Here is a 20,253-nt window from a genome sequence, read left to right as displayed (position 1 = left end):
GAACACAGGACATCCAAAAGCTCTTTACAGTCGGTTAAGAACTTTTCTTTTTACGTGTATTCACTGCTATAAGGTTGGCAAATATACAGCCAATTTACATAGTTAAACTCTTCCTTACCTTTTTTGTAAAATAAGCAAAATTTTTAAAAAGTGAAACAAAATCCATTAAGTAACCTATGTACCCACAAGTGTTACTTGACCAGAAGGAAAAAAAATACAGTTTGGACCAGCCCTCTTATTTCCCAGTTTTTACTGGTGTTCCATTTTAAGGTATACAAGACCAGTCGGACTAGTGTTCTTATTTCCAGTTTTTACTGTTTTTTCCTTCTGGGTGTATGTTTTTTTTTAATCCCTCTTAGTGTGTCAAGTGACTGTGCGGGTGGTATTTTATACCATTGTAATTTAAACAGCAGGCCTGGAATTATTTAGTATTTGAGTTATAATCGGGTGTATCTTGTACTCTGTATTTTATGGATAATTGGTTTAAGATCACATGTGATTAAACAACTGGTAATGAGAAGGGGATATTTATTCTGAGAGTTAATGCAAAACAAAGCAGGTGCTCTCAATCTTGAATTGAATCTGCTTCTGAGTACATTCAACCCATCAGGTTACAGTTTGGTGCATTTTTTTCATCCATTTTTCCTCATGTCTCGTTGCAATCCTCCCAACCTCATAACAGGAAGTTAAGGTAAAAGACCTATTAAATGAGCTTGAGACTTGTTGGTACTTATCATTGCTTTTATTACAATTATCAGTTACTCTTTTGTGAGGATCTTCAACCCATTGCATATTCCATTTACTTTCGTAAAGGCTGTGATTTTGAGAAGTTTTTCAAGCATGACCAATACATCAGATGACTTCTCTTATGGAGAGGAGGTCCTGCAGGGCAGTGGATAGCGTCTCTGCCTCTGAGCCAGAAGCTCTGGGCTTGAGTCCCACTCCAGGACTTGATGGTCATGGAAGGTACGTTCGCAATGTGGCCAAACAGGTTGATTATCAGCCTGCAAATCCTTCCAGTATGCCAATGGCAGGCGATAAGGGTGGGAAAGTCTCAGCCAGGCTTGATTTGGTGTGGTGCCCCTCAAGCTACAGCTTCTGGTGACATATTCCAGGAAAAACTAGCTATGGAAACAGACATAAGCACATACTTTGTCTGCCTCATTTGCCACAATCACGAGAAAGAAATAAGTCTCTTATAGGGACCATTGTGTTGAACACCTGACATGAGCCTAACCTGGCACACACACTCTGACTGCTATACTTTGCCCATCAATAGTTTTTAAAATTGACTTTATGCATAAGTTACCATTACATCTCCATGTTTAAAATTGCCTTATCATGTAACAAGATTTTTTTGTACAAGGCTAAAACAATCCACTTTAAGGAAAGTTTCCCCAAAAAAAGAGGTTAACTACTAACGATTGTGTTTCATTGATTACGATGATAAATTATAATAGTTTGATGATTCTAGACATGACATTCATTTCTGAAACATCCTTTTAAATTGTAGCTTATCTTCCTCTTCCTTATCCCTCATTCTGCAATCAAGGATCTGGAGTTGTTTTTTCACTGCCTTGGTCATTCCACTGTCATATTCTAAAACTTTTTCAAAGTCTGCTTCGGCCTCTGCTTTGTTCCATACCTCTGCATGAGCTTTGCCCCTCAGAAAGTAAGCTTTCACAGTACCTGTTAAAGAAAGATACCAAGTCAAGAAATTATGAAAGATGGAGCAAAATTACATTGTAGACTTGGTATTAATTTGTGGAGATTCAGCTACATTTCTACACTGTTTTAGGCAAATCAAACAGGGAATTATAAAAAAAATAAGAGGTACCAGCTGCTCTCCAGCAGCAGCACTCAGAGATAAAAACCAAGACAACAGTGTCTGTGCTCTTTCTGTTCTATGCTCGCGAGTTCTGTCTTTTTGCATTTATCTCTTTCTGTCTCTTTCTCTGTCTAAATTGTTTGATGTTGGTCGACGTCTCTGTATCTCTGACTCTTGTTCTCGCTGTTTTTTCCCTTTCTCATTCTGTGAGTCTTTCTTTCTTCAGCTTGCTTCCTCTATAGGCCTTTCACCTTCTTTAAGGATGGCGTATGACTTGGTGGGGAACTTGGAGGTAATGATGTACCCCTGGTCCCACTGCTGTTGCCTTCCTAGTTGAAAAACTCAGAGCCAGGAAGGTACTGTGATGTCAGTTGCATGCCACAAAAATGGTTTAGTGACAGAACCTGTGATATGTCAAACCAGAAATAATATAAACATTTGGGATCTGATTGGTTGAGGGACAGTGGTCACCAGGATTTTGCTGGTCAAAGTTCTGAGATTTGATTGCGTAAAATTGCAATGGGCCCGAGATAGGCCTGAAATCTGTTTGGTCGAAGGGGCACTACATAGCTTATCCTATAATCTTACCGATGCAAATTTTTTAATAATATAAATTGATGTTTTAATGTGTGTTCTGTGATAAATTCCTGGTATAAATAAATGGGTGGTCTGAAAATCAGGGGTGATGTCGGAAACTCATTCTTCACACAAAGGGTAGTGGAAATCTGGAACACTGAGTTGTTGAGACTAGGTCAACTGAACATTTCAAAACTGAGATTGATCAATTTTTGTTAGACAAGGGTGATAAGGATAATGTAACCAAGACGGTAGGTGAAATTAAAATTCACATCAGCAATGATATAATTGAATGGTGGAACAGGCTCGAGGAGTTAAGTGCCCTAATCTTGTTCCTGTGTTCTTATGTTCCTATATTTAGCCCATGTGTATGATAATGTAGAATTAAGAGAATTGTGTGTATCTTTGGAATGAAGTTCAGGCTTCAGATGTTGCAAAATTTGGGTCTTACAATGAGGTTTCAATTCCAATTCCACTCTAAGTACTGAACTCTCCTTGAACTTCCTTGAATGACCATCAAATTAATGGCTAATGTTATGCAATGGAAGAAAGATTTGGTGCAGTTTTATGAATTGTATCATTACAAAGTTTTAAGTGTTCAATATCTTTATTGTTATATATTTACTGCAAAGTTGAATAATGAGTTTCTGTGCCTTACCCTGATGATTTGCACATACCTGGATGATTATTGAGGATATCAGTTGTTTGCTCCAGCACTTCATAGTATTCTTCCATCTTCAAAAGACATTGACAGTAGTTCAGGACTAACGTGACAATCATCTTCTCCAGTTTGAGCCATTGAACCTCCCAGGGCTTTTGCTAACATTAAAGATAGAAGTTATTCTCCCAATATTTTGTTTAGTGTAATGATGCTTTATATTGTGGGGGCCTCAAATGATTGGGAGTGCAAAATACAGAGCTCCTTATTTATTCTTTAACATTTTCAATTCATGAACACATTGAGAGGTTTGGTGCAGATGTATAATGCACTATAAAATAATGGTACAAACATTGTGATGCAGCTTATAATATGAGCTCTAAGTCATCAAAAGGTAAAGAGGCAGGTGGTGGTGATGGGGTGAGGAGTTATAGCAGAATACTTTGGCTATGGGCCTTTCCATCAGCACCAACATGCTGTAACATATTTAGTTCAATTCTTTTCTTGACCCATAAATGCCTCATTTTCATTCGGCACTCCCTCCAGTGGTCTGATCTAGAACTAATTTTTTAAAAACAGGCAGCAAGGGTTACCAGGGGTAAAGTTAGCAAGGAAACAAGTGCTTAACACTTGCAACCTCAATAACCATTTAAACCGAAGGTAGAATTTTCCCCTCTTCAAATGACGGGTTACTTATTGACCCTTAAAATATGTAACACAGCAGTTCATGTGTGCAATGTATGCAGCTTATATTTCAGCATTGGGCCAGTGGTTAAAGGTATTCAAAGCACGTAACAGTCTTTATGCAGATAGCTAATGTATGAATATTATAATATAACTTATATGGGGTAGACATACCAAAACACAGCAGCTGAATGGCACTGTAGGTGTCTATTTAAATGTACATTGTAGCCGGGGAGAAATATGTAAAAGAGGACATTTCATGTGTTTCCTAAGTGTTACCAGACGAGTGATCTTAATATCAGAAAAAAACATTTATTTAAAATTAAGTTCTTTAATGGAGCTTATTAATGGCTAAACACAGGCTCGGATTTTCATCTGCGCGTCGGGTGCAGAGAGTCTGGAGGGTTCCTGGCACCGTGAACCTGGCCCTTTAAAAATGGCTGCCTGTGCTTCTTATTTTTGGCCCAGGGTCAGGCTCGATTAGAAGTCAGGCGGGCGACCCCGGAAGTAGTGAGGAATCTGCCGGGTGTCGATGCTATGTCCAAAATTTTTTTTAAAGAATAAAATATAAAATATCCCTCCAGCCCTTACCCCTTACGCCCCCTTAACCAACCACACACTGCCCAAGCCCCACCCATGCCAACCCATGCTACCTCATGCCCTGTACCCCTCATACCATCCATGCCAACCTATGCCCTTGTACTCATCCCCATAGCCCTTCATAGCCCCATGCCAACTTAGAGCCAACTCATGCCAAACAATGCTCCTTCACTCACCACCCTTTGCCCTTGCACCCACCAACCCAACTGACCCAGTACTCACCATGGGCAGACTTCAATACCCATGCAGAAATAGGATAAAATAAAGTTCTATTAAATAAAGTTGTAAGTGTCTATTGCAGACTTCACTATAATGAAAAAAAACTGGCATTCATAAAATCCCGTTTACTATATTTACAATCCTTCAACTACATAAAGCCTTATAACAACGAATATTTCATTCAAGTGCACAATCCCTCATACTGTAAAAGGGCTGGATGGCTTGGAGTTTGTCAAATGTGTTCAGGAAAGTTTTCTAAATCAATATATAGAGGTACCAATGAGAGAGGATGCAATACTTGATCTCCTATTAGGGAACCAGACAGGTCAGGTGACAGAAGTATGTGTAGGCGAACATTTTGGGTCCAGTGACCACAATGTCATTAGTTTTAAGTTAATTATGGATAAGGATAGGTCTGGTCCTCGAGTTGAGATTCTAAATTGGAGAAAGGCCAATTTTGTGGAAATGAGGAAGGATCTAGGAAGAAAGGATCTAGGAAGAGTGGATTGGGATACGTTGTTTTCTGGCAAGGATGTGTTCAGTAAGTGGAATGCATTCAAAGGCGAAATTTTGAGAGTGCAGAGTTTGCATGTTCCTGTAAGGATTAAAGGCAAAGTTAACAGGCATAGGGAACCTTGGTGTTCAAGGGATATTGGCGATCTGGTTAAGAAGAAGAGAGAGGTATATTGCAGGTATAGGCAACAAGGAGCAAATGAGGTACTTGTAGAGTATAGAAAATGTAAGAAAATACTAAAGAAGGAAATCAAGAAGGCAAAAAGAAGACATGAGGTTGCTTTGGCAGATAATGTGAAAGTAAACCCGAAGGGTTTCTACAAATATATTGAAAGTAAAAGGATAGTAAGGGACACAATTGGTCCCCTTGAAGATCAGAGTGGTCGTCTATGTGTGGAGCCTCACGAGATGGGGGAGATCTTAAACAGTTTTTTTGCATCAGTATTTACTCAGGAAACTGGCATAGTGTATAAGGAAGGAAGGGAAACAAGCAGTAGTGTCATGTAATATATAGAGATTAAAGAGGTGGAGGTGCTTGCTGCCTTACAGCGAATAAAGGCCTGACATGATATTCCCTTGGACCTTGAGGGAGACTAGTGTAGAAATTGCAGGGGCCCTGGCAGAAATATTTAAAATGTCCTTAGCCACGGGTGAGGTGCCAGAGGATTGGAGGGTAGCTCATGTTGTTCCGTTGTTTAAAAAAGGCTCCAAAAATAAACCAGGTAATTACAGGCCAGTGAGCCTGACGTCAGTAGTAGGTAAATTATTGGAAGGTGTTCTGAGAGATCGGATATACAATTATTTGGACAGCCAAGGGCTGATTAAGGATAGTCAGCATGGCTTTGTGCGTGGCAGGTTGTGTTTAATGAACCTTGTAGAGTTTTTCGAGGAGGTTACCAAGAAAGTAGATGAAGGAAAGGCTGTGGATGTTGTCTACATGGACTTTAGTAAGGCCTTTGACAAGGTCCCACATGGGAGGTTAGTTCAGAACGTTCAGACACTTGGTATCCATGGAGAGGTTGTAAACTGGATTCGAAATTGGCTGTGTGGGAGAAGACAGAGAGTGGTAGTGGATGATTGCTTCTCAGACTGGAGGTCTGTGACTAGTGGTGTGCCTCAGGGATCTGTACTGGGACCATTGTTGTTTGTTGTCTTTATCAATGATTTGAATGATAATGTGGTAAATTGGATTAGCAAGTTTGCTGGTGACACTAAGATTGGAGGCGTTGTAGACAGCGAGGAAGGCTTTCAAAGCTTGCAGAGAGATCTGGACCAACTGGAAAAATGGGCCAGAAAATGGCAGATGGAATTTAATGCAGAAAAGTGTGAGGTATTGCATTTTGGAAGGACAAACCAAGGTAGGATATACACAGTAAATGGTAGGGCACTGAGGATTGCGGAGGAACAAAGGGATCTGGGAGTTCAGATACATAATTCCCTGAAAGTGACATCACAGGTAGACAGGGTTGTAAAGAAAGCTTTTGGCATACTGGCCTTCATAAATCAAAGTATTGAGTATAGGAGTTGGGATGTTATGGTGAAGTTGTATAAGACACTGGTGAGGCCAACTTTGGAGTATTGTGTGCAGTTCTGGTCGCCTAACTACAGGAAGGATATCAGTAAGATTGAAAGAGTGCAGAGAAGATTTACTAGGATGTTGCCGGGTCTTAAGGAGTTGATTTACAGGTAAAGGTTAAACAGGTTAGGACTTTATTCCTTGGAGTGTAGAAGGATGAGGGGAGATTTGATAGAAGTTTACAAAATTATGAGGGGGATAGACAGAGTAAATGCGAGTAGGCTCTTTCCACTTAGATTAGGAGAGATAAACACGAGAGGACATGGCTTTAGGGTGAAAGGGGAAAGGTTTAGGGGGAACATTAGGGGGAACTTCTTCACTCAGAGAGTGGTGAGTGTGTGGAACGAGCTACCATCTGACGTGGTAAATGCGGGCTCACTCTTAAGTTTTAAGAATAAATTGGATAGATACATGGAAGGGAGAGGTCTGGAGGGTTATGGACTGGGTGCAGGTCAATGGGACTAGCGGAATAATATTTCGGCACAGACTAGAAGGGCCGAATGGCCTGTTTTCTGTGCTGTAGTGTTCTATGGTTCTATGGTTCTAACAACAAGCATTGGAATTCATATTCCCACTTCAAAGAGTCTATAATCACATGTAGCTGTCAATCAAACTGAAATGGCAGGTGCTCTACAGTGACAATGGATGATAGTCAAATCAGTCATGCAGCACTAATCCAGTTCTGGTTTTCACCCTGTCAGTTGACATAGCAAGAAATTATTTTTTTAACACTCCAGACCTTTTTATCAAAGATTTAAAGGGCAGACTTTTAAATGCTTTTCCAACTTGATGGCTCCCTTTCAAGGGTGCTTTTGGTACTCTTGACAGGTCATCATGACAGGTCCTCTTGACAACTACTCTTGACAGTTGCTTTTGACAGTTTTGCCATTTGATTTTGACAGGTCTGTGACAGTTTCAGTGGGCTTGACAATTAATGAGTATATGCGCTTTTTTCACACATTCATGCCTACTTCAAATATTTCCAAAGGGCACCTTACCTCCACCGAAGGGCAACTTACCTCCACCAAAGGTGTCCTTAGACCAGATCCAATTGAAAAAGTTCAGACATGCTTTTACCTGGTCTGGTTTCATACTCTGGGCTATCAAAATCCCACCTCAGTGGAGGCAGCTGATGATTTAAATGGCCAACTGTCTCTGTAAATCATGTATGTTATGAAATGTTCCTGGTCCACGCAAAAATGGGAAGCTCCATGCTTGGGGGTGGGATTTATGGTTTTAGGAACTTCTGCCATTTTCACCATGACAGGGAAGCTCTCCATTGTGTCAAAAATCCGGACCACAACCTCTCTTAATATTTCATTATTTTAAATGCAATTTTCCATCAAAACCTCAATCATAAAACCATTAAATAGATTTTTTATGTATAAAAATGACAACAGATGGCCATTCCCATGGCTAACACTGAATTCTCTGCTACTTGTACAATTTACTTTATATCCTCAGCAAGACCACGGGCGGGTCTTCCGGCCCCACCCAGTGGCGGGATCTTCCAGTCCTGCTGAAGTCATTGGACCTTTGGCTAGCTCACCGCATCCGGCACAGTGGGACCCATCACGCTAGGACCGGAGAGTCCTGGCCCACATTTTGTGCCCAGTTTCCCTGATAAGGTAACCGTGGGCCTTTGTGATTGTTTGTGCAATTGTGTGGTTTGCTAGGTGGCTTCAGAAGACTTTAAGGATCAACCATCTAGCATAGACTCTAGTCATGTAGGCCAGAGCAGGGCTATAGCAGGCGAGGGGGCTGGTGGCAGGTGGAGGATGGTAACCCTTAGAGTCATTTTTTCTAGTGTTGTCCCATAATTCACCTAATTTATTGAATTAAATTTCACAACTTGCCATGGTGGAATTTAAATTCGCAATCTCTGGGTTCAGAGATCAGTACCATGCCTTCTATATTACCTCACCCACCACATCACCACAGCCATTGCGTAACTACACCCACTATATTACCACAACCCTTACAATTATTATGCTCACTATATTAATACACCCACACATTACTACACCCAATATAGTACAGTACCCACAACATTCCCGTATACACTACATTACCATATACACTATATTATGGTATACACGACATTCACTTGGCTTGAAACCCAGAACTTCTGGATGGTACTTTCCCTTTATTTAAGAATTGTTCAGGTTAAGTGGTTAAGTCCTCACATGCATTTTTGAAACTTCTAAAGTGTTTGTGCTGTTCGCAATTGGATTTGATTAAAAATAGCCATCAAACCTGGCTTGGTCAACACCTCCAAAATCCACAACCACCAACATCTGGAAGGGCAGGACCAGCAGGTGCATGGAAATAGCATCACCACCAAGTGGCACACCATCCTGACTTGGACATATATTGTCATTCCTTTATTGTCAATGGGTCAAAATCCTGGAACTCTACCTAATAGCATCGCAGGGGCATATTCACCACAAGGACCACAGTGGTTCAAGAAAAGATCTGTCACCACATTCCCAAGGGCAACTAGGGAAGGCAATAAATGCCAGCCTTGTCAGCAAAGCCACAGCCGGAGAAATATTTTTAAAAATTTATGGGGCTTGCAATCCACAGTTGAATTTGGTACCTTCCGTTCTGGCCTGTAGAGCCAGTTTTGGCCGCCTGCATAATTGTGTCATGAAGCCAAACAGTTCCATAATAGCAAGCGGACACACTGAACTGATGTAGCCTCAATAGCAGCTCCACCTGCCCAAGTGTCTTATGACACACCATGCAACTATGTCATGGCAGCAGGTATCAATGCCCAAATTAGCCTCCAGCAGACATCGGGAGAGGTTGTGCCACAGGGAGAGAGTTCACAATGTAAATCAGAGGAGTACTGCACTGAGGCTGTTTGAGCATTATTGTCACAAACCTACAGAGTTCATGCATAAGTTCCCTTAGGTTAATGATTATCTATATTGATAGTTCCCCTTATTAGCCTTGTCTATTTCAGTAGCTGCAAACCAAGAGCAGACAATGCCATCAGCATTCGGGATTTAACCAATAATATTTAGGAATCAATAGGAATGGACAAAGCAATATGTTAATTGGAACTTATTGTGACTTAGTTGCTATTGTGTAGTCCTGAGCACGAGAGTCTCTCTTTTAATGTTTTCAGTTTGTGAATAATAGATACCTTTACTTGTAGATTCTTTAAGCAGATAACAGCCTCACGATATTTTGCCAATGCATCTGGGTACCTGCCGAGTTTAAACAGTTTGTTTCCCATTCCGTGAAGAAGTGGCACAGCTTTAAGTTTCTCATCATCATTCATGGCCCATGTTTCTCGCTTGTAAGCACTTGGCGACTCAATCTAAATTTTTAGAAAATGCACTTATTTTTCACAATATAAATGATGTGCCCTTGGTTATTTGCAAAACCAGCAAACTGAAAATATTTCTGTTATTAATCCACATAGTGGAAAAAGCATTTGGGTATTGCAACTGTAGTTATAAGATCTAGTTATCCTCTTCAAGAAATTAGATTGCATGCATTTCATATCTCCATTTCGGCACACTTTTGCTCATTATAAATTTCTATTGTCCATGTACATTTCCAATTCAGTATTCCTATGTCAACTTTGACCACCATCGTTTGTTGATTAACTAATTGAATCATCAAAAATAATTTTAAAAATTGTTTTCATCTGCCAATTTGTTTTTCAGTAACTGAAAATTATAGGGGTAATTAGTCTAGCCCTGCTTCTGCCCATAACTTGATAGCTACAGTGAATCCAGACTGCATTGTACCTGTCCAGGTTATACTGCTCTTGACTTTTGTGTCCCAGACTATTATCATACAGGGCCTTGAGCCAGAAAGCAGGGGAACAAATTGGAGTATAGCTCCAGGCCTGGAGTCCAAGGCCTCGTCACCGTCCTTTGACACTCTTGCCATTGTTCTTCAACAGAAGACTCCAGCCAACCAAAAAAAAGCTTGTCTGCCCCAAAAAATGGCCACGTAACTTGGAACCTTGCTACCAGGACCCTTCAAGGCTCTTTCGAACCACCGTCCCTGCCACACTGATCTGAGAGGGTCTTAACACAGGCCCAATAATTTTTAATTGGCACTGACGGTTATCTTTCAAAATTCTTTAGATTCTGCAAAGTTTCCTGACGACTGGAAAGTTGCCAATGTAACCCCACTCTTTGAGAAGGGAGGGAGAGGGAGAATGGAGAACTACAGGCTTGTCAGTTTTACATCAGGAGTAGGGAAAATGTTAGAATCTATTGTTAACGATTTGATAACTGGACATTTAGAAAGGAATGGTTAAAATTGGACAGAGTCAACATGGATTTATGAAAGGGAAATCATATTTGACAAAACTTATTGGAGTTTTTTGAGGATGTGTCTTGTGGCATAACAAAAGAGAACCAGTGGATGTGGTGTTTTGGATTTTCAGAAGGCTTTTGACAAGGTCCCACACAAGAGGTTAGTAAATAAATTAGAGCACAAGGGATTGGTGGAAATGTACTAGTGTGGATCGAGAATTGATTAACAGACAGAAAGCAGAGAGTAGGAATAAACGGATCAATGGAATAAACTATCACTAGTGGGGTTCCACAAGGGTCAATGCTAGATCCACAGCTGTTCACAATCGACATGAATTATTTGAATGTGGGTACTAATTGTAATACTTCCAAATTTGCTGATGACACCAAACTGGGTGGAAATGTAAATTGTGAGGAGGATGCATGGAGGCTTCAAGAGGTCTTGGACAGTCTATGCGAATGGGCTAGAACATGGTAGATGGAATATAATGTGAATAATTGTGGAATTATCCATTTGGTAGAAAAAACAAGAAGGCAGAGCATTTCTTAAATGGTAAGAGCTTGCGAAGTGCAGGTATCCAAAGGGACCTGGGTGTCCTTGTTCATGAGTGACTAAAAGCTAGCATGCAAGTGCAGCAAGCAACTGGAAAGGAAAATGGCATGTTGGCCTTCATCGCGAGGGTATTTGAATACAGGAGTAAGGATGTATTGCAGCAGTTATGTAGAGCCTTGGTGAGACCTCAACTGGAGCATCATGCACAGTTTTGGTCCCCTTATTAAAGGAAGGATATTCTTTCCATAGAAGGAGTACAACAGAGATTCACTAGATTAATCCCCGGGATGGCGCGATTGTCTTATGAGGAGAGATTAAGGAGGCTAAGTCTGTATTCCCTAGAGTTTTAAAGAATGAGGGGTGACCTCATTAAAACTTACAAATTTTTGACAGGGTGTGACAGGGTGGATGTAGATAAGGCTGGTGGATCTAAAAACAGGGGACATAATCTCAGGATAAGAGGTAGGCGTTTTAAGACTGAGTTGAGGAGGAATTTCTTCACTCAGAGAGTGGTGAATCTTTGAAATTCTCTACCCCAGAGGGCTGTGGAAGTTCAATCATTGAGTATGTTCAAAAGAGAAATCAATAGATTTCTGGAGACCAATGACATCAAGGGATGTGGGGATAGTGAGGGAAAGTGGTGTTGAGGTAGATGATCAGCCATGGTCTAACTGAATGGCAGAGCAGGCTCAAAGGGCTGAATGGCCTATTCTTGTTCCTACGTTCCTAAGATCTACTTGAATTACTAAAAACATTTGGGACCATTTAAAAGATTCTGCAGCAATGGGAGTAATAACAAATGGATGATAATGCATCAGGATTGAGAGGAAACATTTGCACGTTGATACTGAAGCACACAGCTCTCTTTTTAAAATCAGGAGTTACTTATTAAAGGTTTTTCTAAAGCTGCTGGTTGAATGAACTGAATATACAAAGTATTTTGCTTGTGATTTATCCTCAGAACCTGAATATATCACCTAAATATTCAATGCCTAATATTGGCTAAAAGGTCCATTTAATTTTTAAGTAAGTGGTGTCACACATACAAAGAGACAAACTATCTTATCAGTGCCTGTAAGAGACCAATTCCAGTATTCAGGATGTCAGAGCATCAATTGACTTTTTGCTTTGGGTGTCATCGGCTTTTTACAATGGTTGCTTCTATTGTGGGAAGCTCAGTATCAAAGCTAAGTGCTGTTGTCACTTTAAGTTTTTGAAATCTTTGTTTGCTACCTGTTGATACATGTAGGTAGTGTTTGATCCATGTCAGTGTGATGGCATTACGTGGTGTCTGTTCAAAACTTTGGTGATTGAGCGGTAATGTGTGCATCTTAACTTGATAACTCATCTAGTATTGGCGAATGTAGCTGATCCATGGTGAGTGGTATGAATCAAATCTCTAAAAGCCCAGTGGTGACAGATACATCTAGTTTTGGCCTCTTAAAAAGTCACTGGTGGTCTAGTGAGGAGCACCTGATCCATGGTGGTCTTGTGACACATCTGAACTGTAGACAGTATGTGTGTAAATCAGGAGGTGTGTTTTTGATCCTGACATCTGATATAACAAGTGGGCCAGGATTCCCTGGATGTCTGGTGGTGAATATATATTCATACCATCGTGATTGTCTAGTCATAATGTGCCATCACTTTCTTGGTGGCTTTTATGACGTTCTGAGATTTCGGTTTTTCTGAATTGAAAAATGAACAAAACAAAATGTGTCCTTACTGTCTGCCAGCTAGCCACAGAGAAACTTGTTTTTTGCCAGAATGGCATTAAGTCCTGATTAAATGAAGATTGTTATAATCATTATTTGTGACAGCTTCTTTGTCCTGCTAATTGTTTCCCAAATTTTACCTCTTATTTTACATCAAGATGGAGATCATCGAGAGCCAGTGCAGACACAATGGGCTGAATGGCCTCCTTCTAAACTGCAAAGATTCTGTGATTCTCTGATATTGAAGGACTAGATAGCACATTAACTATCTTTTAATTTCTAAGGGAACAGGTTGAAATCCAGACCAGGGAGGAGATGAGAGTGACTCTCGCTCTCTCACAGTCCAGGCTTTCTCAGATGTCACTATAAGGATTGGTCTTGACAATGTCTTTCTGATTGATGCCTGAGAAGGAGTTGGAATTACACAGGAAGCATTGTCATTCACCCATTCTTTTATCAGGAAGGATTAAATGAGTCAAATCATTGAGCACTGACAACAGGAATAAGGAAGGCCTGTAGTGAAAAAGAGGAAGAAAGATCAAATAATCTATTGAAAGAATTAACTTCATACTTGTGTTCAATTGTCATTTAAAAGGTAGAAATAAATAGAACAGGCTTAACCTTCAACAGCTCAATGACAAAGATGAGTGGCTGAGGTTCTTTCTGCAATTCATCCAGATCATCATATCCCAGGCTGTGATAGGCAAACATATTGGCGAGGCCACAGGTATGAACGTGCCAGTCTGTTGGATCCTTTCCTTCTACGATCAAACGCAGGCTCTTCGCTACAGTTGGATACAGACCGGTATGCTGTTGCGGAGTGTGGGGGATGGGGGTGGGGAAGAAGCGATTAATATTTTTAACAATAGCCAACTGATGCATTTTCACAAGAGACATTCAATAGAAGCCAAAAAGTCATCACTGGATAAAAGAGTTGTTTGCCCAGGAAACATTACAATACAAAACACGTCTTAAAATCATACAACAAAGGACTTTGGAAATTGCATTTCCATCCCTAATTTTCCATATTACAGGCAAGTTCTATATTAACGACCAGCAGCCTGGGTTCCAGGGCTGCTCCGTGTTTGCCATCAATAACATTCTGATCACCCACACGAGGTGCATTTATAATAAATAAAGCTGTTTATGTCACAAAATGGAACATCACACACAATAGGCAATTACTGATGAGAAATTTAATACAAATATGGCCAGCGAGTGCCAGTCATACTTGCACGTTGGGCAATCCTCAGACTTGGAGTTCAAGATTACTTGGCTGGGGTGTATTACTGTTCTGCAAAAGAAATTATTTTTCAAAAGTGGTTACCCTTATCTCCATTAGGCTTTGCATATTAACGTGCTAGATCTGGTTTATCAGGCACAACAGCCCACATGCAATAAACTGTTGGAAATGGCTCTGGAAGAGATCACAAACTATTTGACCATTTAAGTACTCTATTCCTCTCTTACCTCCAGTGTGATTTATCACCTAATCTTACTCAATTTTAAAATGTTATTTTCCTCTTTTGCTGTACACCTATCTGGCACTGATGACTGGCAAGCGGCTTAAGCCATTGTTGCTTTTTCAGCTGCTCCACTCCAGGATTCAAGGGGTGGGGAAATTTCTGCTGTGATTCCGCATCCCACTACACCTTGGGATGGTGATCCTACCAAACATGGCTTATAAATGGCATGGGTATTGTTAGTGACATCATGGGCTCAATTTTCAGGCCCTGCCGAGGGTGGGAACAGAGGGGGAAACAGCCCGAAAATAATAGCGCTGGCCAGTGTGGCAGTTTCCCAACACCATTGCCGGGCACTGAAAGGAGCCAAAGGCCACCCTGTAGAGGGATTCCTCCAACCCCCCCCACCCCGGGCCACCCACCGCCCCAGACACAGCAGTGGCCTGGCTGCTGCAGGCAATTTTGAGATTTAAAGAGGTTGGTAAAGATGCACATCCCAAATTGATGTGCCCTCTCAGTTACTTACCGTGCACTACAGGCTGCTGTTCATCTCAAGCTGGAAGGACTGATTGGCCTTCCATCTTCGAGAGCCTGCCTGTCACCCTTCATTGAACAGGCAACCTATCTCCATGCCAACTAAGGAGGTGTCTCCGTGAAAATCCCAGCTCAGTGACTGCTTCCCCCTAGGCCTGGTTCAGGACCCGGACACAGTCTCAGCTTCTTTTTCTCACCCCCTACACAAAACATTCAGCCCCATGTTTCACTGCTCCTCATTTAGAATGTCACTGTGAAATATAACATACATATCGTTTATGGGTGGTACAATCATCGGGCCTCAACCACGTAGAGCCACATGGTCAGTTAACATGACAGTAGTGCAGTGCATTGGTTTACCAGCAAATTATGCCACGAAGTCATTGGGGTGGGGGAGGTGGTGCAGCACAGATTCAAACCCTTTTCCACGCAGTTCTGTACTAAGGGATATTGGACAAAGGCTGCACAACTTCTCTGAGTGAACTAATAGAAAAAATAGACGTAGGTGTTGATGTTATTACGCATTTGTTAGTGGCCAGCATAAGAGGGCATTAATCAAGGCCTGGAAAAAGCCTATATAAATGGTCTCAGTGACTGAAGGCAAGGGTCAGCTGAACTTAAAGAGAGGTCAGGGAGAAAACTTTCCTTGTGTGCTCTGCTTTGGGCTATATTTATAATATTCTTTACAATGCATGTTTCTCAGCTAGTTATCTCCTTTCCTCCTTTCTTCATAATGTTGACCCTTTTCTGAGGTATGAGCGCTGAGTTCTCACCCATTCGTCATGGCCAGGGTTTTCCCCCGCTCAGCGGGGGAGATTGAAGTGAAAGTGCGTGGAGGTGCACCTCCGATCAGCGCCTCCGATCAGGGGCGGCACTGCCGCCATTTTATGTGGGCGGGCCAATTAAGGCTCGCCCAGCGCGACGTCTGCATGGAAGCGCTATGCGCTCCCTGCGCGGGCGGGGGGGGGGTTTCCCTAAACTCGAGCGTGCGCTCTTTAGCGTATGCGCACGAAGGAACGCACTCATCTCCCTGAGGCTAAGCGCTGCCTCAGGGAGATCGGATCCACAGTAAAAAATATTATAAATAGAGAAAAAAAAATTCCTGACATATCCCCTCATGTGACACTGTCACATGAATTGGGACATGTACATAACTTTTTAAAAAAACTTTAATTTAATGTTTTGAAACCTACATGAAACCTCATCCCGCCGCTGGATGAGGTTTCATGTTTTTTCTAGTTCCCGCCGGGGCTCCTGGCCGACCCACCAACCTTAAGGTTGGACGGGCAGGTCCATTAATTACTTAAATGACTCTGTCAATGGCCTCAATTGGCCATTGACAGGTCGGCGGGCCCGCAGCTGATTTTGTTGAGCCCCCGCCTACCTGAAAATTTAAATGGGGTGGGATGACATTGGGAGTTCCGCCCTACGTCACCGCGCATCATTTTACGCATCAGCGAGCGGGCCCCGCCCCCTGCTCGCTGACGGGAAAGTCCTGGCCCATGTGTGGACCTTGGCATTTTAGTATTGGCAGGCCATTCAAGCACTGTTGCTTCTGCAAGAATAGTCTGCCCAAGTCACTAGCTTGGTGACACAGTATTAAAATTCTAGTTTGTTACTTTTGGTTTACAAAATAAAATAAATTAGCATCAGCTCAGACTGCACATTGTTTAACTGAAACAATTATTTCGTGGAAACTGTTACCTAGCTGCCTTAAAGTTACACAGCCTGATGTAAAGGATAATTGGATGGGATCCCAGATTTATTTTAAGTACAGAAGTACTTGCAATGATTTACTTTCCTAATCTTAAATCATTGAAATATTGTTAATCGCATACAGGGTGGAGGAAGAATCTATGTACAGGTTTTTAAGCATTTTTAAAATGTCCTCATTCACCTTTTTGAATGCCACGCTATATTAAGTGACTGTAAATCATCCTTTCACAGGTATAGTGTGTCCATATGTTGGCAGCTTAGCTTAATCTGCTGCCTAAGGATCAGAATTAATGACTAAACAGAAAAATGGATTTTGGAGCATTGTGACAGGCAGCATTAGTCATCTAAAGATTAATGCAAAACACTGAGGAACTTCATTTCCTTCAGACACTGTCATCAATTCACCATTTTCCCACCCAAAATCTACTCAGCCGGCAGCACTTACAATGACATCACACCAGAATTCAGCAACCTCCCCGACCCTCATGGATGATATTAAAATTTCCCACACTTCCAGTTTAAACATATTGCCGAGAATTATTTCCATTGGCCTGCCGACTTGCTTACTGTCATCGATAACAGTTCGGTCTCCGTCACATTTTATAGTCCGAAAATGAAATGTGACCTATATGTAACAAAAAATAAAGACAGTTACTTTTTACTTCGATTTCAAGGAAATTTTGATAGATTTTCTTAATTATAATATTTTATCTATATGGGGGTACAATGTTCCCTGCAAGTGCACTGGTTGATAAGTTCATGTCCGATTACTTCCTGTGTTATTTTGGCACAGTTGTTATCTAACTTATCTCAAGCGAGTCAACAACTCTGGGAGATGGTAGCATACTGATACTGTCACTAGGCAAGTGATCCAGAAACCCAGGCTAATGCTCTGCAGACATGGGCTCAAATCCCACTATGGCAGTTAGTGGAATTTAAATTCAATGAATAAAACCTGGAATTAAAAGTTAGTCTCAGTATCATGGAACTGTCACTAAAAACCCAACTGGTTCACAAATGTCCTTTAGGGAAGGGAATCTACTATCCTGACCTGGTCTGACCTACATACGACTCCAGACCCCACAGCAATGTGGTTGACTCTTAGCTGCCGGCTGAAACAGCCCAGCCAGCCACGTCAAGGGCAATAAGGGGATGGGCATCAAATGCTGACCTTGCCAATGGCACCCACATGCCATCAAAGAAAAACAAACATACAGGGCAGAACATTACGCCGGGTGTGCAAGCGTGTGCCCAACACTCCCGACATCATCATGCATCGTCGCAATGTTTCGTTCGGTGGGCGCGTGCAGGAGTCAGCTGCACGTCCACCGATAATTAGAAGGCCATTAACAACCTCATTAACTTGAAATTTACGCTGCCCGTCCAACTTAACGGTTGGCGGGCAGGCGAAAAGGCCGAGCGGCCTTTACGTTTTTTAGGAAACTTCATCCACGAGCGGGATGAACCATTTTCCATCTCACATGACAGAGTCACATGAGGGGGCATGTTTTATTACATTTTTACTCTATTAATTTTTTATAAAAACGTTTCAATGTCTCTGAGGCAGCTCCGTGCCTCAGCGAGATTGACGCAGTCTTCCGCACGCAATAGCGAGCTGTGCGCCAGGCCTGGCTTTCCCTCCTCCCCCCCGCCCGCACAGGCAGCTCTGAGCGCTGCTGCTCGCGATCCACGCAGCGCGGGCCTTAATTAGCTTCCTGACCGCCCCAGCCCACCTCTGCTGAGCACCCCTCCCCCCCCCAAAGGGCTAAACCTGCCCACAAAGAATTTCTACATGACCATAATTACCTGAACGTTACTAGAAGGCATTAAATCCCATAATAATTAAGCTTTTGTTTCTAGGCATTTCATATAGTAATAGTTTATTTAAAATTAATAGGATTACATTTTACATCAAGGTTAGAAAAAAATATTTGTGCAGTACTTTGATGTACAATAATCGACTATTTTCCAGTTCTAAAGATATTTTTTAAAAAAGGACATCAATATTGGATTGGTTCCTTTTGTACCATTAATGAAAGCTAACCAGATAGTGATAATGAATCAAAATGAATTTGAATTGTTAGAACATGGAATACGTTGCCTAGATCATAGCAAAATTATATTATATGGAAATTAAAATACTAATATGGTAAATCTTTACAATATATTTTACAATATTCTGCCTTTATTTTGTCTCTATATTCACCGCCTTTGATTCAAGATTGGCAATGTTATAAATCCATAATATTTTCAGGAAATAATACTTAAATGTAGTTGAACTTACTTTGGATCCTGTGAGAAATTTTGGCAGCTCGCCAGTTCCTCCATGGAGAATTGTCTTTTTAATACCTTCAACATTTGCCAGATATGTTTCCTCCATGACTGGTGTTCACAGAATGTGCTACAGGATTGCAGTTCACACTGTCAGTAAACACGTATTCATGTGCTAAGATTACCTGGTGATCCTAGCCTTATAGACAAGATTAAGCAGCCAGGGAGCCAATGGCTAAAAGCAGCAATGTATTAAGGCACGCTAGCTGATTAAGGACATTCCTGTTACACAATTCTTGAGCCTCTAAATAGTAGTACCGAATTTTCTAGAAGAAACTAGTATGCCTCTTAATTCTGATTTAGCTGCAAGGGGATGAAATTTGGATATTCAAGAACTCAAATAAAACTTTCGAATCTTGTTCCAATTCATTACTACAATTCAATTCAGTATGCTTGAACAAAGGAGGGGAAAAGCAACAAATTGATCCTGATCTATTATCCAGTAACCCCATTTAGCAAGTGTTTGTCTGAGGGCTTTGGGTAAGGAAGGGCATGATGGAACTCAATTTGGTTCCTCCACTGTTGAATTGCACGCTGAGGGTAATTATTCCCCTTTGAATCATATATACCCCAGGATAAGCCATAGGAGGGTAGGGGGTAAATACTGGGAGAGAAACCCATAGTATGAAACTCAAAATAGGGTGCTTTCCAATATGTGCTGCCCATCCCTGCCTGAAAAATGCTTGCAGTTAAATTTGGTTATATTCTCTTTCATGAATTGGTCCCAGTTATCAGTTGTACTTTTTAATGCATATCCTCAGACACATGGCACAGTCTTTAAAGGTGCAGGCTTGGATGATACCATACTCAGCAGCAATTGTGGATAGTCTTGCCCTGTGCTCTATTACATTTATGCGTCTTTTCTGATCCTCTTATTCTAAATAATTTGCCTTCTACAATTTAGATTACTTTCACAGCTGAGTCTTATCTCCCTAGCTTTGAATGTCTCCTAGATGAGCTACCTATGTAAGTTTCTGATAATGAGAACAAAACTATAAACAGAA

At 41.3% G+C, this 20,253-nt stretch overlaps 1 protein-coding gene across 1 annotated transcript; it reads right to left on the bottom strand.

Annotated features, from left to right (window-relative positions):
• Positions 1-345: 345 nt before the first annotated feature.
• On the bottom strand, positions 346-19,345 carry aipl1 (aryl hydrocarbon receptor interacting protein-like 1). Its single transcript, XM_078547943.1, has 6 exons — positions 19,203-19,345; positions 17,364-17,543; positions 13,827-14,015; positions 9,806-9,982; positions 3,082-3,223; positions 346-1,689 (listed from the first exon to the last, which is right to left on the bottom strand). Exons 1-6 carry the CDS (start codon positions 19,296-19,298, stop codon positions 1,484-1,486), a joined length of 990 nt encoding a protein of 329 aa, XP_078404069.1. The 5' UTR covers positions 19,299-19,345; the 3' UTR covers positions 346-1,483.
• Between the last annotated feature and the right edge of the window lie 908 nt (positions 19,346-20,253).

Source organism: Cetorhinus maximus, chromosome 9 (assembly GCF_964194155.1).
Source record: "Cetorhinus maximus chromosome 9, sCetMax3.hap1.1, whole genome shotgun sequence".
Classification (NCBI taxonomy): Eukaryota; Metazoa; Chordata; class Chondrichthyes; order Lamniformes; family Cetorhinidae; genus Cetorhinus; species Cetorhinus maximus.
This window is presented reverse-complemented; position numbering and strand designations above follow the sequence as displayed.